The sequence below is a fragment of the Camelus bactrianus genome, chromosome 13, assembly GCF_048773025.1.
Source record: "Camelus bactrianus isolate YW-2024 breed Bactrian camel chromosome 13, ASM4877302v1, whole genome shotgun sequence".
Lineage (NCBI taxonomy): Eukaryota > Metazoa > Chordata > Mammalia > Artiodactyla > Camelidae > Camelus > Camelus bactrianus.
The window spans coordinates 67,383,892-67,411,125 of NC_133551.1; the positions used below are offsets into that span (position 1 = coordinate 67,383,892).

At 49.6% G+C, this 27,234-nt stretch overlaps 1 protein-coding gene across 1 annotated transcript in view; it reads right to left on the reverse strand.

The window, feature by feature from the left end:
- Positions 1-27,234, reverse strand: part of IGSF21 (immunoglobin superfamily member 21) — a 234,730-nt gene that overhangs the window by 112,678 nt on the left and 94,818 nt on the right. The window contains exon 2 of the mRNA XM_074377821.1: positions 17,821-17,933. Within this exon, the coding sequence (XP_074233922.1) occupies positions 17,821-17,933 (113 nt within the window). The remainder of the gene's footprint in view (positions 1-17,820; positions 17,934-27,234) is intronic.

Below are 27,234 nucleotides of genomic sequence, written 5' to 3' on the forward strand. Positions count from 1 at the left end.
AGTCTTGTCTCTGGAAGCCCGACAGAACTGGCCCCATCTTTGGGTCATCAAGGCCAGCAGCCCCTTTGAAGTGGGAGACCCACATCCACTGACCATCTCAAGAGAACAAGAAAATGTATCGAGTGTGGCTCTGGAGTCAGAAGGACCTGGGTTCGAATTTCAATCCTGCAACTTGTGGGAAATCACATCACCTATCTGAGCCTCGATTTCCCCATCCATACAATGGAGCTGCTTACAGCTCTTGCTTCGGGTGGTATGTGGACAGCTAGCCCTTAGCTTAATTCCTGGCATGATGGGGATCAAGAAGGATTTGTCCTCTCCTCCTTGAGTCCCAAGCAGCTTCCAAATAGGCTCAGTAGCTGATGGATTCCCTGTAGAGCCTGGGATGGGGGCTGAACCCCAGGGCTGCCTAGGACCCCAGAAGGCTTTCAAGCCTGTGGCTTGTGTGGGCAGGACAGCACTTCGGTGCTACAAGGACACGCTAGACAGCCTGCACAAATTCATACACAGTGGTTTGGTGTGAATTAACAAGAGGAGTCCCAAGCCTGGGGCTCGGCTTGGAGCACATACTGAGTCAGTCCTCTTTGCCTTCTCAGTCAGGCATAACTCCAGGGATGATGCCACAGCAAGATACCAGCTGCCCTCTTTGCAGGAAGCCAGAGAAGGCTCGAGGAGACAAGACCGCAGAGGGCAAGCCTGGAGGTTGGAGTCCTGAGCGCCACAAGGCTAATTAAGTTGACTGGTGTTTGGTGGAGGGAAACTGTAAGATACATGTTTCTAGGGTTGTGAGATGCTGGGAAGAAGGAAGGGGTCTGTCTGCACAAGGGTGGGACCGTGTAATTAACTGAAAAAAAAAAAAAACAAGAGCAAGACTACAGGCAGGAAGATGTGGGGCTTGAGGCAGCAAGAGTGCTGGGCAGAGTGGAGCCTGTTGGGGATCGAGATGCCAACCGATTCTTAGAGATGCTCATTCAGGGAGCAGAAGAGCATCGTTCACAGGCTCAAGGGGCAAGCCTGGGACCACAGCATGCCTCAACTCCGTCCCAAGCCCCTCAGAGCTGAGATGTTGCTTGAAAAAAAAATAATAAACTGAGATATTTTCTTCTTTTTAGCCCAAGTAAGCGCCAGATTCAAAGGCAAAAAGAGGGACAGAGAGCTGGAGAGTTCAAAGTCAGGTTTTAGTGTTAGGGCATCTATCTTAACTTGCACTGCAAGAGATAACTTGCATTTCAGAGGTCCGGCTTCCCCGTGGGGTCAAAGTTAACTACACCTGGCCCTGGAAGGGGAGACTCATCAGTCAGGAGGCGACTTGGCCTGAGAGCTAATGGTGTTTGAATCCTGATCAGACACTATGTGGCTTCAGGACTGTGTGGGATTCCCTCCCTTCTTCAGGCCTCTGGTCTCAATACCTCAGCCGAGAAGGGTACCCCAGCCACCGCACCCTGCCAAACACAACAAGAGTCATAGAGGAAGCAGAGCCTGACTCAGCACCTGGCACACAGTAGGAACGCATCATAAACGAGTTCACTGATAAATGCAACATATCCGAAAAATATAGGAAAGCAAGAAATAAAAATGTCAGCTGAGGAAACTGAATGCTTACAGGATACAAGGAAAGCCACCATGTGCTTATTCAAAAGAATAAATGAATTCATCTGATTTGTAGGATGCGAGATAAAGCCACACACAAAAAAAAAAAATCAATTGCATTACATTCTTATATCCCAGAGACCCACAGAAAATCCAATGGAAAATATTCCACTTATAATAATAAAAAATAAATACTTGAGACTTCTTTTAATTTGGGACAAAAGATACTTGTTTAAAGAGATTATAAAAACCCAATGGAGGCTCAATATTAGGAAAACCATCAACATAATTCATTACACTAGTAAATTAAAGGAGAAAACCCATATGATTATTTCAATAGATTCTTCAGAAGCACTTAATTAATTTTTCTTTATAAAAACTCGAGGTGAAATTGGAATGGAAGTAAACTTCCCTTACATGACAAAAATAGTATTTATTGGAAACCAGCAGCAAATACCATATGCAATGTTAAAATAAATGGAATTTCTGAAACTAACACAACATTGTAAATCAACTATATACTTCAATAAAAAAAAAAAGAAAAAGAAAAAATAGAAATGCAATCCTACCAAAAAAAAAAAAAACCAGAAATAAGACAGGGAAACATTTTATAAGCATTCTGGAGGTTTTAGACAATGGAATAAGGTAAGAAATTATAATAAATTCAATAAGTAATAACAACACCAACATTTATATAGTGCCAGGCACTGTCCTAAGTTCATTATGTGAGATGAGACAACTGGGGCACAGAGAATTTAAGTAATTTATCCAAAGTCACACAGCTTCTAAATGACAAAGCTAGGATTTGAATCCTGGGATATGTGCTTTTATATAATATGAGATATTGTGTCTCAGGTGTTAGAAGAGAAAGGTCATTATTTGCAAATAATAGTCACATAACTTCAAAAAATCCAAAAGACTGAAATTAAACAAAAAGCCTACTAGAGCTGATAAATGTCAGTAAGATGCCCACATAAAGTGCAGACATCACAATTTCCTTTATTCCTCTAGGCATAACCTCTACAGCACACCTCGCACCCTGCCTGCGACCTGGTATTATAGCTATTTGTTGAAAGATGGATCAGCCGAGAGCGCAGCATCATTTGGAAAGGCCAGAACAGGTCAGCAGTGGGGCTGGATTTCTCTGAGGGATCCACTGACCAACTTCCCTCCAGCCTCCAGCTGGTCCCCCTCCGGCATGTGCTCTCAGATGCAGAGGAATACCCCCAGCGGCACCTGCAACAGCCCCTTCAAGTCAGAGACCCCTGCCTGTCCCATCTCAGCTGACAGCTGCGTGGGATCTTGGCACACTGTCCATGCTTGTCCATCTCCAAGTCAGCTTCTCTTAATCCAGGGGGCTAGGACCCTTCCTCTTCCCTAACGTTACTCAGAATTTTATAGGACTGTTGGCATTGGATGGAGCTCTGTCCTGTAGCCTGTGTGTGCAGAAAATTAGAACACCATCATGAGAGTTCACACATGGAAAGCACTTCCTGCAAGCTGAATTAGCAGCAAACAGTGTGATTTCTTGTACTAACCGGGATGATGTTGAGAGGTTGGTGCCATTACCACCAGCCCATTGTACAGGCACTGATGTGGAGGCTGAGAGAGGCAACGGAAGAAGTGGAGGAGCCTGGAATTGAACTCAGATCTTTCCGCCTCCAGTGTCCCTTTGGCTAAATGCGTCTTCACCACTGGTCCACACACTCCTTGGGGCACCAGCTGCTCTTCTGTGAGACACCACCAAACACAGGGTTCTGCACAAAGATCGGGAATCGGGATGGGTCCGCTTAGACTTTCAGGCACAGTGGACTTGCGGGGCGTGTACAGAACATGAGCAAGGCTGGGTGGTGGCTGGCGGCAGAGGGGAGGAGGTCAGGGAGGGGCAGGGCCTGAGCGGTGCCGCAGGGTTTTATTCTAAAGTATTAGGCAAAGCCAAGGAATGACTTGACCCGGTTCCCTTTCTAAAAGATCACTCTGGCTGCTGTGTGGACACAGGATTGGAGGCTGGGGAGACAAGAGAAGAAGCAGAAAGTGTGGGTAGGAGGCTGCCACCTCTCGGTGGTGACAGAGGCTGCTGGTGGCCAGGAGATGGGAAGAAGGGAGTGGATTCAGGGCATGATTTTGAAGGTTGACTAAATGGAAGAGCTATAGGGTGGGGGTCAAGGGAAGGGAAGAGACAGGACAGAGCTCTCAGTTTTTGGTTTAAGTAACTGGGTGGAGGGTAATGCTAAAGATTGTGGGAGGGTGGGCAGGAAGAAGGTCCAGGTCTGGGGAATAAATACAAAATTTTGCTTTGGTCATGTCAAGTCTGAGATGCTCATCAGATATGTCTGGGAGGGGTCTAGAGGTTTGTAAAACTGGATGCTCTTTTGCTTAAAATTCTTTGAATGCTCTCTGTGGGTATAATCCAAGCCCCATTGCCTGGAGCCCCAGCCGTGGCTGGTTTTGCTTGGGTCCATGATTGCCCTCAACCTCCTCCTCCCACTCCTCCTCCATCCTGCACCAGCGCCTGATGGGATTTCAATGGGCCACCCTCTGGGCCTTTGCACGTGTTGTGTTCTTGTCTCTGCTGGCCATGTCCTTTGTCCCCAGACTAGGGTGGGGCTTCTCCTCTGTGGCTCTGTGACACCCTTTCTCTCCCAGCAGAGCATGAGCCAGGCACGGCGTCTCAGTGTTGCACCCACAGCCCTGCGTAGGTTTCCGGTAGGTGTTAGTTCCATCCATGAAGGAAGGAAGGCATGAAGGGATGAACAAAAGACCTACTACGTCAGAGCCCACACAGTCAGACAGGATTCCCTCCTCTCCGTCTCCAAAGAACCGGCCTGGCATGATTTGATATTCACAAAGTACACCGGGTTAAAGGCGAACTTTTAAATCACTTAAGGAAATAAACAGCTTTCCAACACCGTCAATTATATTGGAAGCACCTGCTCACGTATAATTAATGTGCCAATTAAATGATTATTATCACCATGAAAGCAGGTCCCCCAAGATCCACTACTTGACAACACTTGTTTCGACTCATCTGACTTACTCCACCACCTTGCAAAATAATAATAATAATAATAATAATAATAATAATAATAATAATAATAATAATAATAATAATAATAATAATAAAAACATAAACAAATTCATTTCTTGAAGGATAGTCTCCAGTTCAGACTTTTCACTAATCCAGGCCACCTATCTCCCTCACTGGCTGCTTCCTGAGATCTGTGTGCCATGATTTGTAGGAGACCCGGCTCTGGTCGATAGCACCAGACATTTTCCCACGTCCACCAAAGGGATGTAGGCAGCTGCCCGGCGTGCGGGGAGCACGCAGGGAGAGGCGCGGTAGTGGAGGTCCCGTCTTTCCACCTGTCTGCTCTGCATGTGTCTGTCGGGGTAGGTGAACCGTGCTGCGTGGGTCATCTCTGCAGTGGGGAGCTGTGTTTTCCCTCAGGTCCTCCTTTGGCGTTGACAGCCCCTGCGTGGATCTGTAACACAGCCTCTGCAGACTGGTGGCTCTGGCTGTGTGATGATGGGGACAGCCAGCTCAACCCTGCATCCTGGCCCTGTCAGCTCTATGGATCAGCCTGGGTGCTGACGAGGTTGAGCTGTAAGGAGAAGTCAGGCCAATGTACAGATCCTACTCTGTCTTACTGTCTGCAAGGCTTGGAGCCAGTTACTTTACCTCTCTGAGTCTCCGTGTCCCCAGCCCTAAAATGGACCAGAGTACCGGCATCAGATGTTTTCTGGGAGGATTCAGTGAAGCTATTTTGTAACATATCTGACACAGCACCAGACCTAAACCATAGTGATGGTGCTCATGATGAACAGGAGGAAGAGAGAGGTTCCTCAAGCCAGAGGGGTTCAGCCTTTCTGAGGGTTCAGCCCTTGGGTTGCCTGTCCCTGGGAGGCGGGGCAATCTCTCCCACCCTCCAGGATGCCTTCAGCAGAGCCTAAAGGAAGAGCATCCCTTAGGAATCAAAGAGCCGGTTCAAAGCCTGACCTAACCACTCCTTAGTAGCGCAACTCAGAGCAAGTCGATTAACCCCACCTCACCTCCGTCTCCCAGGCTCTGACGTGAGAATTAGAGTGTCCAGCTCTCAGGGCCCTTTCTGCCCTTCCCCCATCCCCTATCCTTCCTCTTCCTTGTCTCCAGGCTCCCTGAGGTCTCAGAACACTCGCAGCTTCTCCCTTCACTGGAGCACACAGGAGATACGTCTGGAGAGGCAGGCAGGGACCAGACCAGGCAGACCCTACAGAGTGACACCGGGGATTTGGGTCTTTGTCCTAACAGCAATGTGGAGGCCTCAGTGATGAGTTTCAGGTGGGGTGACATGGACAGAGGTATGTTTTACAAGGCCCTCTGGACCTGGTCTTACCACCTTCCTTCACATTCTTCCCCACCTCTCCACTCCCAGGTGTCTGCAGCCACATCGTCTTCGATTGTTCACTCAAGGATGGGGCACCCACACGAGTCAGATTTACAGAACATCCACAATCACCCCTCTCCTGGGGCTTCCAGAACTTTCCAGATGGCTGGTGTCCCATACTTGGTGTGCGGGCTGGCCAAGTTGGTCAGAGGCTCGGTCCCTACCTGGTCATGGCGTCATCGCCGGGCAGCTGGACTTGGCGCAGCCCAGAATTCCAGAGATGAACTGAACAGCATCATCCTACTCCGGCTCCCTTGGGCCAGGAAGCCAGAAATCCTTCCTCGCACATATTTGACAGGTGGTCACTTGAGCATTTGCTTAGACACTCCCAGGGGTGGGGAACTCACCAGCCCCCAAGTCACCCCAACCATTGTTGAAAAGCTCTAATTGTGAGAAAATTTTTTTACCTTATCAACTGAGAGTCTACTTCCATGTCCCTCAGAGCCACATAAAGTACTCATCCATCCATCCATCCATCCATCCATCCATCCATCATTCATTCATTCATTCTGTAAGCTATATGCGCTAATACAAACAGGACACCTGGTTGACCTTACTAGCAAGGCACTTACATTCTGGGAGAGAGATTTTCAACTATTATAGTTAATTCCCCTGTTGTGAGCCCTCAGCTAGCAGACACCTGTCCTTTTGGGGGCAGTTACCACAATTTCAAAGAAGTGTTGATTTGACAATCTTTGGGGCAATACCCATCTCCCTGCTTAACCACAAGCTCCAAAGACCCCGTTGCTCTTACTCAGTGCCCTGTTCCCAATGCTAGGTGCACAGTAGGTGCTCCAGAAATGTCCCCTGCATAAATGGACACATGCATCGTGTGTATTAAGTCACAGGGTAGAGTTCTGAGTATTTTGAGAGTGTTATGAGATGCCTGGGTCATGATGGTTGCACGAGGAAGAAGATGGAAGGGGGAAAAGGATGGGGAAAGGTCCCTGGGGGTGACACCGAAGCTAACCTTGGAGGGCCAGTCGGAGTTCTCCAAATGAGGGATGGGAGGGCAACGCAAGCAGAGGAAGCAGCATTTGCACAGCACGGAGGCACGAAAGAGGGTTGGCACGTTCCAAGAACTGCAAATAGGCCATATGATTCCAGTGGTGGGCCCATTTGGGAACGTGGTAGGAAGCAAGGCTGGAGAAATCAGTCAATGGAGCTTGAATCAAGGACCTGGCTTGCTGGGCCAATAACCTTGAATTTGATTTTTAAGGTGATGGGGAGCTCTTATGAAGAGTGGGGCAGTCATGGTGTACTTTAGAAAAGAGCCAGGCTGTGCCTGTCTGCAATGAGGTGACTGTGTGACTTCCCTAGGGACATCTCTGAGTCCCCTGGGAGGAGGACACAGCTACCCTTCATATGAGGATGACACACTCAACACAGAAAAGGTGGGGAGAGGAGGAGGAGGAGGAAGGATTTAAGAGGGAGGAGGATCCTGAGCTGGTTTTTGGGGAAACATCTCTCATTTCAGTCTGTTATTTTATTCCGTTGGTGTGCTAGAGCGGAAGTTCACTGTAATCCTTCTCTGACAAGTTAAGTCAGACCCCTTGTCACTTAAACCCAGCAGGGCTAAACCGGGCAGAGTCTGCTGGAAATCACACTTTGGGCTTAATATAGCTCTGGACTCCATTGGCTCAGAGGCCCCCGAGCAACTCAGGCCAGGATCTCTGCCCTGATGAAGCATTGCTCACGCTTTGCCCTGGGGCGCATCTGGCCACAAGGGTCAGCCTCTCCCTCCAGTCCTCCGGGTCTGCGGTTGGGGAGAGGAACCGGAGAGGGAGGCTGGCTGCAAGGAGGGAGAGAATACATTCTACAGAGACCGTCTCATTTCACCCTTCCATTTTACTGATGACGATCCTGAGGCTCAGAGAGGGGAAGTGATTTGCTCAAGGTCACACAGCAGGATATTTTGCCCCCAGGCACCTACTCTTTTCTCTGCTGTGCATTTAAGTGAGGACAAGCTCCCCAGAAGGAGCTAAGTCATCAATACATCCACCTCAAATCTGCCAGTCTACTGTGTCTTCTTTCACGACCATCCAGTGGGAGAGCCTGTTACTGGTGGAGACCATATGTGCTCCAATAGAACGTCTTGTTACTTGGGCATGCACTCCAACAGTTGGCACCCCTCCTCTCAACAGTGTGGGAGCCAAGAGCTCTTATCAGCCCCACATGAGCACCTCTGGGCAGAGAAACGGTCTCATTGCCAATATCAGAAACCTGATCTTAATCCCCCAAAGAGGATAGATTTCTCTGGTCAGAACACCTTCCCTTGTGCCAGAGAGAGCGGTGATGTGCTGCCAAAGCAAGCCTTTCCTTTCCTCCCTCTTATCTCCTTCTCCCGTCCAAGGGTGCCTGTGCACACATCCGGGCTGACTGGCCTGTGGCATCTGGACTGAGCAAAAACCCTGCCACTCATCCCACAAAAAGCTGACTGCAGCTACCCTCCCTCCAGGTCCCACAAAAGCTCACAGACCACAGGCTTTCTGCCACAGCTTTGCAAACCCTCGGTCTTCTAGATGCATCCCTCCACATCGCACCCTCACACCTGGACACCTGCTGCTGCCATTCCTGAGCCTTTCAGGGGATGTCACAGGTCCCTTTGAGAATATTTGGCCCCCTTCCCCTAAAAATACACACTTTTGGGCATACGTGCTGGGCTTCCAAGCACCCCTAGAAGCCTATCCACACCTTCCTAGGGATCCAGAGACCCCACATAAGGACTCTGGCCCAGGATCTGCAGGTATCACGGCACACACTGGAGAAGCAGATTAAGAAAAATCAGCCACAGACACAGATGAGACGGAGAACGAAAATACCAGGTGAAATGACTCTAATCCAAGAATGTACAAAATGCTGAGGAGACATAGCAGGAGGAGCTCTGAATTCTGCCTGGTGAGCAAGGTCAGAAGGCTTCACAGAGGAGAGAGTGAGTAAGACTTGGCCAGGCGGAAAAGAGGATAAAGGGATAGAAGCGGAGCCTATTTCCCTTGCACAAGGGCGATGGAAATGGCTTTTCTGCAGGCATCTCCTGTTTCACACAATCCCCCCGGGAGATGTTTAGGGGAAGTGGGTCAAGCCCGTTGGCCAGATGAGGAAACAGAGGTTTACAATGTAATGATGCCTGGACCAGAAGTTCTCCCCTGGAGGGAAAGGGGTCCACTGTCTCCTTCGCTGCATCTCCAGCCCAATGTACCATGCTCAGCACCAAGCAGGGCTGTGTGAACAGCATCGTCCAGGGGCCACTGAGTTAATTGGATGGTTAGAGCTGGGATCTTTCCTCCAAATACGAAATGCGTTGCTGGGTCACTCAAGACCCTCCTAAACTCTCTGGACAGCCATTTTTACATACTCAAGGAGGAGAGTGAGGCTGCCACCAGTTCTGGATTGCAAGGCTGGGGAAGTTTGGAATAGATAATGCACTTGGTGGCTTATGAAAGACATGCAAACAGAGATGGGTCAGATAGAAGCAACTGTGCCTTTGTGTTATCTGCAAAAGTTTGTCCAGAAGTTCAAGGTCAAATCCTGTTGATAGTCAAAACCTCAAGGCCATGCCCCAGCTGCTGTCCACTCCAGCCAGGCTTCTGCCCCTACTGGCTCCAAGGGGGCCACTCCAGTCCAGGACCCCACTGGGCTTCATGTTACCAAATTCATGGTCATTTCTCATCCTAAGCCACCTCACTCCAGCACTGGATGTAGCTGAATATTCTCTCTCTCGGAGTACTTTCTTCTTTGGGGATCAGGGACACCCCACTCTCCTAGCTTTCTCCATATCTTGCAGGATGCCCCCTCTCAGTGTCTTGGCTGGTCTAGTTTTCTGTCTCTAAATCTTGAAAGTCCCATGGTCCACACTGGGCCCTCTTCTCCTACGCATTCCCCAGGTCATCTCATCCAAGGTCATGGCTTTAGATCCATCCATATTCTGATGATTCTCAAGTATAAATCTCTGGTCCTGACCTCTCCCCAGAATTCCAGCTTTAGACTCCACTGTGCTCTGACAGCTCTGTCTCCGTGTCTTAGAAGCACTTGGGAACTTAACGTAGCTGACGAGGAACCCCTTCCGACCTTCTCCTCTGCCTACCCTCCTCATCTCAGTAAACAGCACCATCCCCCTCACCTCGTTACTCAAGCCTGAAAGCCAGGAGTCCTCCTGAATCGTCCCTTTCCCTCATTCCTTTCATATGTCAGCAAGCCCTTTAGATTACCTGCAAGTCACAGCAGAACATCTTTTCCCTCCCATCATCTCCACTTCCACCATCCCAACCCTCATCCAAGCCACAACTGCTTCCCGCCTGAAATGCTGTAATAACCTCCTGTGTGGTCTCCCTGCCTCCAGTCTTGTTCTCCTAAGTCCATTCACCCTGAAGTGACTTTTTTAATGAACAGATTCTGTTACTTCTCTGCTTAAAACTCCTCAAAGCTTCCTGCCACCTTTAGAATCACTCCAGACCCAGATCCCTGGAGCACAGGACCTGGAGTGAATGGTCTTGCCCATTTGCCCCACCTCATTTATAAACTCTCCCCTACTCAGTTCATTCCAGCCATGCAGGGGGCTCTCTTTCTGTTCTTTGAACACACAGAGCTTGTTCCCAGCATGGGTCCTTTGCACGTGCTCCTCCATGTGCCAGAATGCTCCATCTCTTCTCCTGGGCACAGTGGGTTCCTTGTTGCCTTCGAGATCTTGGCTTAAATGAGAGTCTTTTCCTGACCATCCGATCCCTTTCTATCCCATCAGTCCGTTTTAATAACATGCACTGTCCCCTATCATTATCTGTATTTTTCTTGTTTGTTTGTCTTTTCAACTCCTCTCCCAAAATAAACTACATGAGTTCAGGATCTTGTTGTCTCGTTCTTTGATGCACCCCCAGTGCCTAGAACCACCCAGGTCAGTGACCATGGGCTGGACTGATGTCAAAGGGGTGAATGGAGCAGCTCGCTCTACCAGCTTCCCAAATACCAGAATGTGGTCCCTGCCTAAGCCAAGTGCATTACAGTCACCTGAGGGAGCTGGTTAAACGTACAAAGGCCCTGAGGCTCCAGTCCTAGGGGATCTGATTCAATAACTGCAGTGAGGTTCAGCCATCAGTATATTTTTACAAGCTCCTCTGAGAATTCTAAGGAGCAGTCAGAATGGGCAACTCTTGCACCTCTGCAACCAAACTTTCATTAGAGACCAAGACTGAGGCTGCAATAGTTGCAGTTCACACTCTGACCTCTAGAGGGAGCTTAAAGTTGCTCCCGTCACTCCACCCCCAGAAGGAGGGACTGTCTGCTATGGATCTGGGATGGATGCAATCTATGGTCAAGGGTGGAATAAACAGACTGCAGTGGAACTAGACTTGGAAAAGTGTTCTTATTTCCTCCTAATGTGTTAGCACACTTATCTTATAATCAGCTGTCCTTTGGTGGGCCCTCTCTCAGAGGCTTTCTCTTTCTTCTTATGTACCTGGTATGACAGGTATGGGACATTCTTCATTAGGGAAAACTTGCCCCTTTGGAAAGCCAGGGGCAGGGATGGAGGCATGGACCAGGCAGCTCAGCCGGCATAGCCCTGGCTCTGTGAAAAAAGCCTCTTGTCTTCCTTAATCCCGTCCTCCTCCAGATCTTGGAGATGTTTAAGACCTGTAAGCCCAAGATGTGCATGTGGGTCTAGGAGGGTAGCAAGGAGCAGTCAGGTTGAGTGGTCCCCAGGCTGGGCTCCCGGCCAGAGGGGCCAAAGGGGGATGCAGCCCAGTTCTCTGGAACTTGGGCCCCGGTCTCTCTACTCATCACCAAGAGTGTACCTGCCTTCTTGTCCTTATGATATTGTTGGACTGTAATGTCTCCTTATGATCATCATTTTCTATTTTGTTTCAGACAACAAAGCATTGTCAGGGACTGAGAGAACCATTGCCAGTAAAGCCATTTTGAAATAACTCCTTGCTTCAGGAAGAGCTAAGATCCATTGAAATGGCTTAGTTGTGTGATGACATTTCCAAGAACTGAATCCAGTTGAGTTCACCAGCGTAACCACATAGCAACAAAGAGTGTACCAGCTTAAAGCATTATCTCTGCCCGGCTGCCTCGGGAAGGCAGGTGGTGGGATGGAACTCAAAGAATCCCATCTTGGTGCTCCTCCCCCAATACCTTCCACTCTTGTTTTGTAATTTCCCTCTCTGGATCCCTTGTTACCAAGAGACACAATAGGACAATGGCCTACCACTTATTGGCTAGGTCCCATAGGGAGCTTTTGTTGGATGGAATAAAAGGACTGCAGTGGGACTGGTCTTGCCTGGTTGCAAACATCGTCTCATTTATGCCTACAAAGTAGGCGTCCTCATGCCCAATTTCAGATGAGGTTTCTAAGATGCAGAAAGGCTAGTTCACTGCCTGAAGTCACTCGCCCTGAATGCACATGCACGTATTTTGATTCTCTCTACCTCCCCCTTCCAGCCTGTAGGCTAAATCCTTTCTCTGATGGCCCAGAGCAGTGCAGAGGCAGCTGGCAGAGCCCCAAAGCAGGAAGCATCATGGAGGAGGTATCTCCACCGCTCAACAAACACCCACACACACGTTCTGCACAAGGTGAAAGGGGCCAGATAAGGAGCTCCTGGAAGTGGCGGTGTTATCGCTGTTTGTAGATCTACCTCTTGCTCTATCTCACTCCGTGGCTCTCTTTTCTGTGGCCTTGTAACCCGGGCCCAGCGCAGCTCTTGGGAACAAATCGTGAAGGAAAGAGACGAAACAAAGGAAAGATGATAAAAACTGCTGTGAAAGGTTAAATTCCCATGATTCTCTGTCACTGTTTAATGGATTTCTATGTTCTAAACAGACCTTTGGCTTTGCCTGCTGGGCAGGTGACCTCCAGGTAAATGAGTTTAGACTATGTTCCCTAATAAGAAATGTTCCCTTTTTCTCATACTCCACAAAGCCCCCTGAGTATGCAGACTCACACTCAATCCCCAAGCAGACAGATGTAGCCAGCTGTACACTGATGTCCACCTGAAACAGAAGTGGGGTACCCGGAGTGGTTTATCACAATATGCATGTATATTTCCAGCTCTACCATTTGTTCACTTAACAAATATTAACTGAGGTGATCTCTGCTACGTGTTGTGCATACGATGGGAAAAAGACACGAACTTTGTGCTTAAGATGCTCACAGCCCAGTGGACAGATAGGTATTTTGACATAATGAGGTAAGAGATGGAGTCTAGATCCTAAAAGAGGAATCCTGGAGGAAGTGTCTAGAACTTTCTGCAGAAGTCAGGGAAGGCAACATGAGCTGAGACATAGTCTTTGGGGATGGCCTCAGTGTCTTCATCTGAAAAACAGGCTTAACAATAGCACCAACTTCAGCGCCAACATGGAAATGAAATGCAGCTGTGTACATAAAGCGCTCAATCCAGGGCCTGGAATAAAGTTTCAATGATGTTAGCCACTCAGATTAGTATTAACAGAATTACTGAGTCCCCACATACAGATGTAGATAGATAGAAATGATTAAGTAGAAGATACGTATCTTTCATTTTCTAGAGCCAGGTCCCGACTTTAATGCTAGGATAGTTTGATTGTTAGGCGAGTGACTCCTACTGGCCAAGTGTGGAATTGCACTTCTGCCCTATTAGCCACTGTGTATTTTCTAGGCAAAGAGGAAATGTGCTGAGCTCTGAAAAAAGAAGGATGGGAAACTCAAATCTGGGAGGGGAGCTCATGCAACAGTGAAGAAAGTGTGGGGAGATGATGAAAAGGCTGTGAAGCATCCTTAAGCAGAACAGGGCTTTGGTAGACAATTATGATACCGGTACCTCAGGAGACTGAAAATGCTCATAACCTCTTCTCTGTTTTCAAAGAAGTCTTTTGAGAATGAGGATCCTTCTTCCAACCCTTATTCTTCACAAGCCAATGATTACACAACAAATAAAGTTCATTTTTCCTGAAATTCACTTTAGAGTGAGTTTGCCTACAAAGCTGGCTCGATGAGCAGTCACTGCTATTCTCCTTGTCAGGAAAGTACAGTATATTCCACAGACCACAGAAAAAACGTTCAGCTATCTACAGCAGGCTGTCCAACAGAACTTTCTGCGATGTTGGAAATGTTCCGTTCCTGCTCTGTCCAATATGGCAGCCACTGATTACTTGTGGTTAGTGAGCTTTTAAAATGTGGCTGGTCTGAACAAGAAAATGAATTTCTAATTTAATGTGATTTAATTTAATTTACACTTGAATAGCTACATGTGATTAGTGGCTACCATATTGGGCAGCACAGACCCAGGGCTGTACACTTCCTTGAATCCATTCTAGAGTTTTGTCGTCTTTTCCTATCATTTGGCCCAACCATAGGGCAAAGTGTCCAAGGTGCAGGACTTTGCCACCTCCTCCTATTTCCCTGTTCACCTACCTCACCCCTAAGGGATCTAAAAGCCAAGACCTTCCCAAATGTTGGGCTGGAGTTCTTGTTAACCCCAAAAGGGTGATCCCTTTTGCTTCACACAAGTCCATCAGCTCCCCCGGTTTACCCAAAGGATCCAATCCATTTGCTACACTTCTGAATACTTAGGGTGACCCCATTGCTAAGATAATGTCTTTAGGGCCAGAGGGGAGGCTGCTAGACTCTATACATGTTTTGGGCCATTTTGTGCCCACTGGGCTGAGCGGGCAGCGGCAGCCCCATCATCACAATGCCCTGCTTTTCCCTTTTAAAGGGACTGGAGACACAGCCCTGGCTGGTCCTGTGTAATCTATTCATTTCCTTCCAAGCCCGGCTCTGTAAGCTCATTCATGGAGGATGGGCAAAGGAAGCTGGGGAGGGAAGCAAACACACGTACAGAAAACAAACAACACTCGGCAGCTCCCTGTTTAGGGGAGTGGGTGAGGGGGGAGACACGGATCGGGGGATGAAGCTGTCGGGCTTGTCTAGAGCAGGGAGTCTGGCTGAGGAAGGAGCCTGGGGCTTCCACTGCTGTTTCTCCCACTCTCTCCAAAAGCCCTGCTACGGTCTTGGCTCCTGGAGCCCCTATCTTGGTAAGCTCTTATCTCTCTCCATTCAGCTGGCTCCTTGGGGAAAGAAAGGGTAGGTGAGGAAAGGCCAGAGTGGCAGCAGGTAAAGAGATGACTGGCAGCATGGGGCCATTTCCTGGAATTTGCTCCCATCCTCGGTCCCCTCCTCACCATCACAGACAGGGCACACAGGGCTCCTGCGGTCCCAAGGAGAGAACCAAGTCAGCTGAACCCGCTACCTCCATCCAGCCATAGAATCAAAAGGGCCCAAGCATTTGGCTGGAGTGGGTCATTTGCATATGATTTGCATACATCTGCATCCCTCCCTCATTCCAGACGCCCTCAGTCAAAGGATGTGAAATGAAATAAAATAAATTAATTAGTGCAGCCTACTATAGCCCGATATGCAGGACCTGACACCCATAAGAGAAGTAACTGATTTTTAAAGCAATCAATGTGATCATGGGCCAGGATGGAGATAGCAGGGGTGGGGAGGTGAAGAGGGGCTCTCAGCACTGGGGTGGAAAAGGGGAAGGAAAGTGTCTGCCCTGAAGCTGGGCATTTCTTCCTGCCCCAGCCTTATCCCTCATCTTCAGAGAACACAGAGGTGAGCCATGTGGAAGTCTGCTCCTGGTTTCCTACACCTGGGCCAGGCTCTGGCATTGCCCCCACCCTGGCGGCTACCCCTGCAGGGAGATCTTCACCACTGATGCAGGAACATTCAATTTCAAACAAGAGTGAGGCTAGTGACTTCAAGGAATGCGAAGGCAACCAGGTGCCTATTGGTATTTTCCTGTCTCCAAGCTCCCTCCCACCTTCACTCCTATTATCTGTTCCCATTGGGTCTCCATATTTCTCTCTGCCAGTTGGGCAGGTCTCTCACTACCCCTCACTCCTATCCCAGCCGCGTGGTGATATCCAGCAGTAAGCTGGAGTTAATTTATCCCAGTCCTTCTGCCAGGTGCTAATGAGATGCTCACAGCATGTGTCAGCCAAGCAGTTCCCGTATCATGTAAATACGCCTCTTAGTGATTCAGTTCATGGCACTATTTAACATATGCCGTGACTTTCTCTAGGCCAGTTGATCTATTCGGGATGGAAACCTCATCTGAAGCTCAGGCCCTGTGGGAAGCCAAATGTCAGTTTCACACCTGTGCATCCCAGGCTGCCGCGAGCTTGGGTGGAGGACCAGAGAGGAGATTCTAAGCGGGGAGGGTTACAATGCTAAGACGGAGAACAATGACGTTGGTTAAAAGGAGCCCAGGTCACAGTGGCCAGCCAGATATCAGCGACCAGCAAATGATGAATCAACAGCCAAGAATGTAAGAAGGAACAGCAAGGATAGGATGATTCAAAGCAAGACTGGACCAAGAGCAAGGAGCCAAGAAGCCCAGTTCTGAGTCAAGGCTGAATGGTGAGTGTGCCCCAGGAGGATTCCCTAACACAGGGTTTCCTTGCATGACACCACGGGTGTGACAGCAGCTTGAAGGAGAAAAGGAACTAGTTCTAGATGCCTGATAGCCAAACTGTGCCCACCTGGCCCTCCACCTTCCACCTCCTCTCCCCACAGCCCACCGCCCACTTCCACGCTCCATCTGTTCCACCCAGAGCGGTTCCACTTGACTGTGTCACCACTGGTTTCACTGAAGAAAGGGCCACCCAACTTACAAAGGTTAGATCAGGGGCCAGTAGACTCTGGTTGGTGGACCAAATCAGCTTATAGCCAGCCTGTTTTAGTATGACCCACGAACCATGGCTTTTTACCTTTCTCCATGGTTGAAGAAAAATATTTTTAAAAAGGAAAAGAATATTTTTTTGACATGTGAAAATTACATGAAATTCAAGGGTCTATGAATAAAATTTTATGGAGCCCTGCCATGCCCTTCCATTGACACGTTGCCCCTGGCTGTTTTCACATGACAACACAGAGCTGAGTACTTGCGACAGAGACCATATGGTCCCCAGAGAGGAAAATATTTACTATCTGGGCCTTACCAAAAAAAAAAAAAAAAAAAAAAAAAAAAATCACCAACCCCTGTTGTAGATCATGGAAGGGGAGTTCTCCACCTAACTCGTTTCCAAGATGGAAACGAGTGCAAACCTGAGTGCGGCACTGCAAGAAGGTTAGCGTCAACCGGACCTCCTCCTGAGCCCAGCCAGCCCTGAATCCTTTGTGGTAAAGGGAGACCAGGCTGGGATGCCCGGTCCAGACACACAGATATTTCTGCCAGTGGCTACAAAGGCCAACAGTTGTTCCCAAGACCCGAAGCTGGTTCTCCTGTTGCTAACACCTGGGCCCTGGGCAGGTGGACACCAGCTCACCTCTAACAACATCCCTTCTCAGACCTTAGACGTTGGGGTGCCAGATCTCAGCACTAGTCCTATGTGGGATCCAATTAGGAGGTAGACTATGTCTATCATTTGATTTCTAAGAAGGCAGGAAGCTGTCCTGTTCTCCTCTCTCCCCTGCCAAAAACATCACCCAAAGCCACATGCCCGAAATTCCACCCTTCAATGTTCCTTAGTTGTTACACAGCAGTCAGGCCTGCAGGGTGCTTAGTAACTCACACTTGGTACTAATGGGGTTTCCTGAGCATAAGGGCACATTAGGGACACAGAAGAGGCCAGACTGAGATAGATCCTGAGGGCAGAAGAGAAAGCTGGGCAAAGGGGCCTTTGAGGAGGGTTTCGGTAAAAGATGGAGACCTGGCAGAGCATACAGGCAGCTCAGGGATGGGTTAGGGCTGAAGACATGGCCAAGCCTGTGAGGGTCTCTACCCTCATCCCTGGCCATGGGCATGGAGGGGCAGTGGCGGGGACTTACCCGGTACCACACGATCTCACGCATGCGGCCATCCGTCTTGAAGTTACACTTCAAGGTCACGGCATCACCAGCCACCACAGGTGGGAGAGGCTCAATGTTGACAGTCAAGTAGCCTGTGGAAGAAAGGAGAGAGAGGCAGTGAGGGCATGAGCTGATCCGGAGGACTGGGCCGACTGGCGAGGCGGGGGAGGAGCTGGCACAACTGTAGGGGGCGCTGTTTGCACTGAAGTCCATGCGAGTGGTGACTGTGGACCTGAGGGGAGCTCATCACACTCTTTTTTCTCATTGATGCTGCCCTTTCTGAGAACCTCCCTGGCTCCCATGGATCCATCCAATCCTGAAAACTCTCTGTAGGATGGATCTTCCCATGAGAGTAGGACCTGTTGGCACCTGGAGTAAGCGTATCAAGGTATTTCTACAAGAAATCCCAGAGACATGGGTCTGTGGTCAAACTCTGCACCTCCATCTATCCTTTTAGAAAGCCTCAATATGTGTAAGCTCTGTAGGAAAGGAACATGCTGAAATTCATTTAACCCAGCGTTTCCAAACCTATGTGAAACAGGTCCTTAGCCAGCTTTTAAACCCTATCAGCATCCCATGCAGCCAGGGTCCCTGGAACATTGGGGTGTGGAGTGCTGGGTGTCTATACCTCTCCATTCCCAGCCTCACAAAATTGCTCCTGATGAGAGGGGACAATAGCCCTGGGAAACTGCTGTTTGCTTCCTGAACCCCCAAATCTCCCATCACACACACCCTGCTGCCCAGAGGGAGGGGCAGTTCTAACCCCCGGGCCGTGGCCATGGTGATGGTTGTGGGGTGGTAACGGGCTGACTGGTTGGGAAGGCATCTCACAGCTCTGCAAACACAGACGATGCTTCTCCCCTATCAGCTGCCCCTGGAATCCCTGCCCAGCTCCCAGGATCTGGGACTCTTCCCCTGGTGGACACACCCTAGGGAACACTGATGCCTTCACATCAAAGTCCAGCCTGCTGAGGTCCCTGACCCTCCCCTCTGCCTCCGAGAAATTCGTCCCCAGGGCAAGGTGCCCACTCCAGCTCAGCTAGGGACCTCGTTCTTGGGCTGATCGTCCAGGCTCATCTGATTGGCTTCCTGCCGGCTGATGTCCAGCCATTGATCTAATGGATCAATCCAGTCTGATTGTCTTAATGAGAAAACTAGCCAGAATGGGCTCGGGGATTTCAATTGTGCAGGCAACCTGAGCGGATGGAGCCCAGGGGCCTGACCCCTGCCTGGAACTTAATGGTTACAACACTCTAGGGGAAAAAAAGAAAAAGAAAAAGGAACTGACTTTGGGGTCGATTTGGAAGCTGGCGTCAAACTGGACCTGTGTGGTCCAAGGCACCAGGTCCCAATGCCCAAGGTATGGGGGTAAGCCTGGGGCTCACCCCCGAGGCAGCCTCTAACTTAAACAGGAGGTTAGGCTCGCAGGGAGCCTCAGAGCCCACGTGGCTGGTGAGAGCAGGGACCAAGCTAACTGGAAGGAAGGACCGACCTTCTGCCTCCTCCACGCCTCATTTATTCAGCCCCAAGGTTTGCTCCCACCTGCTCTGAGCGGGCCCTGTGCAGGATCCCGGAAGCAGGATGGCTCGAGCACTGCCCTGCTCTCCAGGAATGCACAGATCCACACCATCACACCACGTGGGCGAAAGTAATGGTAGACAGAGGTGGGGGACTATGGGAGGGGAGGGAGAAAACTTGGTCCAGTCTGGATGGTCAAGGAAGTCCCCAAGCCCAGCCAGTGCCACACCATGACAAACACAGAGGCCGCCTGCAGGGGGAAGAACCCCAGGGGGAAGGAGGACTCTGGGGCAAGCCAAGTTGAGCGTGAAATAGTAGGAATGGCTCACATTTCCATGGTACACACTCTATGCCAGACACTGTGCTACGTGCTTAATACACACTCATTTAATTGTCATGACAATCCTAGGAGAGAGGAACTAGTATTATTCCGACTTTTCACAGGGAAAAAGAGAGGCAAAGGAACCTACCAAGATCGCACAGCTTTAAGTGGCAGAGCTGGGATTCAAATCCAGATCCTCTGGTCCCATTGTGACTACCACGCTGTACTCAGCCTAGTGATGGAAGAGGTGAGGAAGGGCCAGCAAACATTTCACATCCAGCCCTGGGGGGACCGGGGTGTGTTGCTGGGGGGCCAAGACAAGATGATCTGATCCCAGCTGCGAATGTTCCCAGCCTTGGGCTGATTCCCCCGCCCCAGGATCATCTTTCCAGTGGGGCTGCCCTCTCCTAGGGGTGGGAGGTGTCACCTTTGGAGCTACAGCTATGAGTTGAGCATCATCAGTCCAGATGGCTGAGGTGCTCAAGACCAGAGAGCAGCCCCTCCCACCGGAAGGAGACAGGAAGGACACATTCTCAGATGCATCAATCTCCCAGCCAGCCCACGGAGGGAGCAGATGGTGCACGTGAGGCGGGCCAGGGCAGGATACCAGCTTGCGCGGCCGCCATTTCTTGGCCAGTCCTGAGGGAATCACAGGTGTAAATCCGGTGGGGATTGAGGGGAATGTTGGGAGACTCCGGTAACTGGCGATCGTGTTGGGAGCACCAGCAGGTGTAGCAGGTGTCTGGGGCATACCATTCACAGGGGAAGCCCAGGGCGAGGGCAGAGGAAGCCCACTGCAGAGAGAAGAGAGGGGGTCCTTGGGACACCGGAAGAGGAGAATTAAAAGGTGGGTGCCTTCATGGGGTGGTTCTGACCCCTTCAGACAGCATTTCTCGGCGTGAATAGAGAATAGGGAGCTTCTAGTAAATGTTTCAGGCAACAAGATTCCTACCATCAATTTCTAAGAGTGTGAAATTTTAGGTTAAATGAAATTAAACATGGTCCTTCCCTCCAAGACATCTCAAGAACTTTGCTCTCTTTCCTTCTTTCTGTCTTGCCTTCTTTCATTAAAAAAATAGAGAGAAAAAAACCTTATTGAGAATCTATTCAGTACCCGGTACTGTTCCAGACACTAGGGATACAGAAGAGGCAGGTCCTGCCCCCGTACAACTGATGTTCCTGCAGAGGAGATGATAATCAAATAAACAAACGGTGGGAAATATGTCAAGGAGTGATTAAGTGTAATTAATAAAGAAAAGCAAATCAGGGTAAAGCAAGAGAGAGCAGTAGGGGAGGAGTTGCTCTGGACTGGGCAGCCAGAGGAACATGTGAGCCACGTGTGTGTCTAGGGGGAGAGCATTCCATGGAGAGGACACCACACGTGCAAAAGTCCTGAAGCTGGAGTGTGCTAGTGACTCTCCAAACTTGGGCTGTGGTGGGCAGTTTTTTCATAACATCACACACTCCGGAGTCCGTGTTTGGTTGAGCAACCAAGGGTTGGGACCAGGGTGGGGCAAGTGAGATGCACAGGGTACCAGATTTATGGAGGTACTCACTCCCACAGCAGGACCTTAAGTCCTGCTGGTCTCGTCCTGGTTCCCGCCCTCCTAGAGTCCTTTGGAACAAACACTAGGAAACACCTTTCTCAGCTGAGCTGGAAATGACCGTGTCTCCCATTGCCGAGGTCCCCTTACTTGGAGCCACAGAGGGTGGGGGAGGCTGAGCGCAGCCTCCCCCTTCTCAGCCCCGCTGGGAACGGCTGGAGCCAGCTCCAGGCCACAGAGCAGGCAGGAGACCTCAGCTCTAAGGATTAAAGCCTCCTTTCCTGGGCGCGTGGCACGCACGTTCCGGTCTTCCCAGAACTTTCCTGTCCATTTTCCCACTGGCTTTTGCAGCAGCCTGTGCCTGCCGTCCCTGTAAGATGCTGCGATTACTGCGGATGTCACACTGGAGTGCGATTGTCTGTTTGCACATCTGCCTCTCCTTCTGGAACGCGAATTTCATTAATGTCAATAGAGTATTAAAATAAGAATACAAGGGCCGCTTATTGAGCTTTCTTCTGTGTAGGCAGTCTCGGTGGGAATATTTCTCTGTCACGAAGGAGGAGTCATAGTTCAAAGAGGTGAAGGACCGGGCTCAGTACGACTGCCATGGAAACAGCGAAGCCAGGATTTGAACCCAGATCTGTCTGATTCTGAAGCCAGGCTTTCCACCACCTTTGCCACCGCCCGGAGCAGAATCATGTGGCTTGCTGAGGTCATGTGAGGATTCTAGGGGTTGCCCTGATGGGCTGATACATTGACTTCATCAGAAGCCTGGCTCTCAGATAGGGTAGATGGTGACCATCTGGGGTGGGATCAGGCCCAAGCGAGGGATGGTGGACAGAGGGGAGACCCCACTCCCTCCAAGCTTGAAAGGCTCACAATGAACTTCAGGCTCCCTCGGCCTTTCCTACCCAAGGCGAGGACAAGCCTCAGGCAATGCTTGAGCTCTAAGCCTGGGGTCTGGAGGTGGGATCACTGGCCTGGGGGAGGGAGGGACTTGAACGCAGACCACAAGGTAATTTTCTGACAGATGTACCAGGTGAGGACTGCATCAGCCCCAATCAGCACCTGGATCACAGGTGAGAAATCACCTTCCCAGACACAGACGCACACTGGAGAGGGAACAGCAAGGGTTCATGGTCAAGGAGTTTTTTGCAAAAGAAAAACACAGGGAAAGTTCTCCTCTAGGTCCGAATAACATTCCTCTAGTTTCTATTTCACAAAATTCCATCAGCTTCTGAAGACTCTGCTCTGGCTCTTTCTCTGAATAGACCCTCCCTCACTTTCCTTGCTTCTCCCACCCACATGCCTCCAACAAATTTGAAGTCAGTTATCTGGTTCAAGTTTCTTGCCCCACCACTCAGTTGTGACCCAGGCAAGTTATATGGCCTCCATAGGACTCAGTTTCCCCATGTGTAACGTGGACACTGGGACAATCACGGGGTCCAACGTGGAGAAGCACATTCCAGGGGCTTGTTTACTGTAAGTCCTGTTCACAGGGTGGTGCCCCTGAGCAGGGCGAGGCAGTGCCATGCTTCTGCATCCCCCAGATCCTTATTCCCTCCCACTTCTCACTGTCCAGGTTGGGGGTGAGAAGAGTGGATTCTGACACCTGGAAGCTGGTCAGGGAGTAGGAGATTCAGAGACGACCAGCTTAGCCAGACGCAATCTGGACTTGGATCAGAGCCAGGAGACCCACGCAAAATCCTCCCCACAAGGCAGAGGACAGAAGAGCAAAGAGAAGAGATCTAAGAAGGGCCCCTGCTGCCAGGACCCCCAAATCAAGCCCCTAAGGGCCGTGGGAGGGGGCAGCTGAGCGGACAGGGGTGGGGAGAGACCGGCTCATCCACCAGCCAGGAAGCAGTGATACCGCAGGAAGAGTACGAGAAACATGAGTTCTGTCTCAGCTGTGCTGCCAACCAGCTCTGGCCCCTCGGGCAGGTTGCCCCACTCTCTGGACCTCAGTTTTCCTCATCTGTAAAACGAGGGGAGAACTTCTTTTTCATGGCCTTCAGATGTTAACTGAGCCTGAATCCTGGCCCCTTTGTGCCTTGTACGACTCAACATCATTTTTCCAAGAAGTGAACCCACCAATTAATCAGCACCAACTAAAGATAGAGCTCTGTCTTTCTCAGCATTAAATTTGCCACCAATCAGCCTCCTCCCCTCCACCCCCCTGGCAAGCATGGTATCGAGAAGAAGATCAGGAGTGGAAACGGATTCATCTTAACTAAGCAGTTCATTATCCAGAATGGGGCCATCACTCTCCCCCTCTATCTCTGACAGCATTTACGCCACTCCTGTTAAGATACATTTAGCAAAATCGCAGGCAATATTTAGGAACCAGGCACCCTCCCAATGAGGTGATGACAAATGGCTCCTCTATCCGGAAACTCGCCTTGCAATATCCCAGCATCACTCCTCTCCCCCTTCCCAGCTCAGGGGAGACGTTTCTAGAAGGCTGGCTCACGTCTGGCCCCAGGGGTGGACAAGAGTCAGTAAGGGTTTCCTTGGGAGGGGTACAGGCCTGCCTGGATATACTGAAAAGAGGCATGAACTATATTAGGGCAACCAGATGTCTCAGTCTGCCCAGGACTGGAAGGTTCCCTGGGATGAGGGCTTTCCGTGCTAAAACTAGCAAGTCCCTGGCACACACATTGGTCACCATGGTTACAATCCCATCATGGCCCACAGATGGCCCTGGCTAAATCATTTAAACCTCTCCACCTATTTCAATAATAGGGGTAACTATCCCTGCCTTGACTAACTCTAAGGACTAGTGGGAGTAAATGCTGACCACCCCTGATGCTTGCCCCCTCGTGGGTGCTCAGTAGGTGGTTACGCTAGTTAAAGGCGTCACTTGTGAGATTAGGATTTGTCTTGGTCTTCCTGCATCCACTGATGTCCTTCAATCATCCTCCACCAGCAGCCAGAGTGCTTCCTCTCAAATGCACGCCCTGGCTTTTGCAAGGGCCTTCAGAGTTCCCCATCACTCCTTAGAATAAGGTGCAAACCCTCCCTGGGGTCACCTGGCGCTGGTCTAGCTCTCATTCCCCACCCAGGTCCTGCTGCATTCTGCCCTTCCTCACATGCAGCTTCTCTCTCACCTCTGGACCCTAGCACAGGCTGTCCCCTCTGTCCCAAGCCCTCATTCTTTACTTGGGTCACTCCCCCTCATCCTTCAAGGATTTGTGGAAATCTCACTTCCTCAAGAAGCCTCTCCCTGACTCCCCAGGCTATCGTAGTCCCCCAGACACCCTTACCTTCTTGCTGTTTAGGACACTGAAAGTTACTTGTAATGATGTTTGCACTGTATGTTCTCAGTACACAAGGTCACAGACTGCTTCTATTTGCTGTGTTACCCGTGTGCCTGTTACAGTGCCCAGATCAGAGTATGTGTTGAATGGAGGAACAAATCAATTCTGTCCATCCCCTAGATTGTTCTGTAATTAGACTGAGCAGAGTTCCCAGGAAGGCCCTCTCAGAAGCACCTCTTCCCTGTGGGCCTTGTCTGAGGCATCCCAAGTCAAGGGCCACCATGACTCCAGGTGCTTCCTGAACCTGCCTCTTTGACCACAATTGCTTGGACAGGCATTGGTGTCACCTTGGCATGTCCAGTGGTCTCTCCTGGAGGTCAGGTAGGAGAACTCCATCCAACAGAGGAAATCAGCACTGGGTGGCGAGTGGCCACCCATCAGGGGTGGAAGGACATAAGACGTAACGAGTAAGTCCGCAGATAGCACGTTGGTAGAGCAGAGACCGCACGCAGCAGAAGCCATGGGTAGAAGCACTTGCTGAACCACTGTACAGCAGGGTCCTGGAGCGGGAAAGTGGGCGTCCACCTGAGCAGGGTGACTGCCAGAGCCGGCAGGCTCAGTGTCAGGGGACAGAGCTGCTGATGCATCCTGAACAATGTCCTTTTAAGAACGCTGTGCTGAACAGCTGTCCTGGCTCCCTCACTTTTCCCAGTAGCATCCTCACTTGCAGCAGATGGGTTAGGAACCCCTCGTGCCGGGCACTGTGCTGCTACTTGATGCCCCACTTAGATGTCTTTAGGCCTCCCAAATGAACTGGTCCAAAATGGAAGGGATGTTTTCCCCTCCTTCTCCCCAGTTCAGGGAACACCAGCAAGTGTTGCAGACTCTGTGAAATAAATCCAGAATCAAACTCCCTCACCTCTCCACACCGCCGCACTGGGCCAAGCCACCGTCATTTATTGCTGGTCTACTGCTATGCTTCCTAGCACTCACCTGGTCCTCTCACTCTCACCTTCGTCCCTGCCCGCCTCTCTGATTTCATCTCCCCTCACTCTCTCCCTCATTCACTCCACCCACACACAACAAAAACTGCTGATCCCTGAATACTCTGAGTATATCCTCACCTCAGGGCCTTTGCACTTGCGGCTCCCACCTCCCAGAGCAATCTTTCCCCAGACACACATATGCCTCAAGTTCACAATTCTTTCTCTGCTCAAATGCCTCCTCTTTGGAGAGCCCTTTGCTAACCATCCCATATAGCATCCCAGTCATTCTCCAACTCTTTACCCTGCTTTATCCTTTTCTAGGCATTTATTACTGTCTAATACATATTTTTTGTTTATTGTCTGCTGATATTTCCCCCTAACTGCAACACTCAACTGGGTTGTAAGCTCCATGACAGCAGAGATTTTGTGTGTGTGTGTTTCAATATTTTTTTCTTTTCCCTGTTCTTCACATTGGATAATTTCTATTGATCTATTTCAAGTTCACTGACTCCTCTGTCATCTCTACCCTGCTACTGAGTCTATCCAGTGGGTTTTAAAATTTCAGTTAGTGTATTTTTCATTTCTAAAATTTCCACTTGATACTTCTTTATATCTTCTACTTCTTTGCTGAACCTATCTATTTTATTGTTTGTTTCTAGATGATTTGTGATTGCTTGTTCAAGTATCTTTGTTGCTTCAAAGTCCTTGTCAGATAATTCCAACATAGGTGTCAATCTCATCATTGGAGTCTATTGATCATCTTCCCCCATGTGATTTGAGAATTTCATGGTTCTTTGTACATCGTGTGATTTTAATCTTTATCTGAACATTTTAAGTATTACTTTGGGAGACTCTAGGTCTTGTTTATATTAATTCTTTCAGCAGTACTTTGATTTCTGGTCCAAACTGCCTGTTAGTATTTATGCTTCAGATTTTTCAACTAGATGTCAATACATTCTGTCCAGGTCTCATAGTTGAATTAATGGAAGATAAAGGGAGGCTGGTCTTTACTCCATCTCACCATAACCAGAAGTCCTTGAGTTTGTATTTTTCAATCACTACTTTATCCCTAGAAATTAGAACTGTTCCTGGAACCTGATAGGAGTGCAATAAATATATGTTAAATAAATGGGGAAAAAATGAGTAAATGAACATGTGATCAGTGTTTGGTAATTTTCAAAGGGTATCTGTAATAATTATCTCCTCAATCACCATTGTGACCCTGGGGGATAGCGTCCCCATTTTAGAAGAGAGGAGACTGAGGCTCAGAGATACAGAATGACTTCCTCATGATCACACAGAGCCAGGTTTGGCAAGCAGGTCCTTTGATTCAGAATCCCATACTCTTCCACCATCCCACAGGAGCCCCCTACCTTTTGCTTCCAAATGGAGAAACTGGAAACAGGAGTAGGTAGAGCTATTGGTGCCCAGAAATACAAAAGAAATCTTGCTTGGGGTGTAGTGAGATCAGACACCATCAGGACACAGCACTTCCACAAGGGAGCAGCAGGAAGACTGATGGTTGAGGCCATTTTCAAGTTCAAAGCCAGCAGAATCCTGGGAAGGCCAGGAAGATGTGTCTGAGAACTTTTCTGGGAGAGAACTGAGGCTGGCTGGGTGAATTTGTCCCATCACATCCCTGACATACTGTCCTCCGAATCCAGCTCTGGACAGTTTCCTTGGCCCAGAAGTGCCTGTCTTATGTCACCCAAGCCATGACTTGTTGATACAAAGTAGCTAGAGAGGAATCAAAAGCAATGGACCAC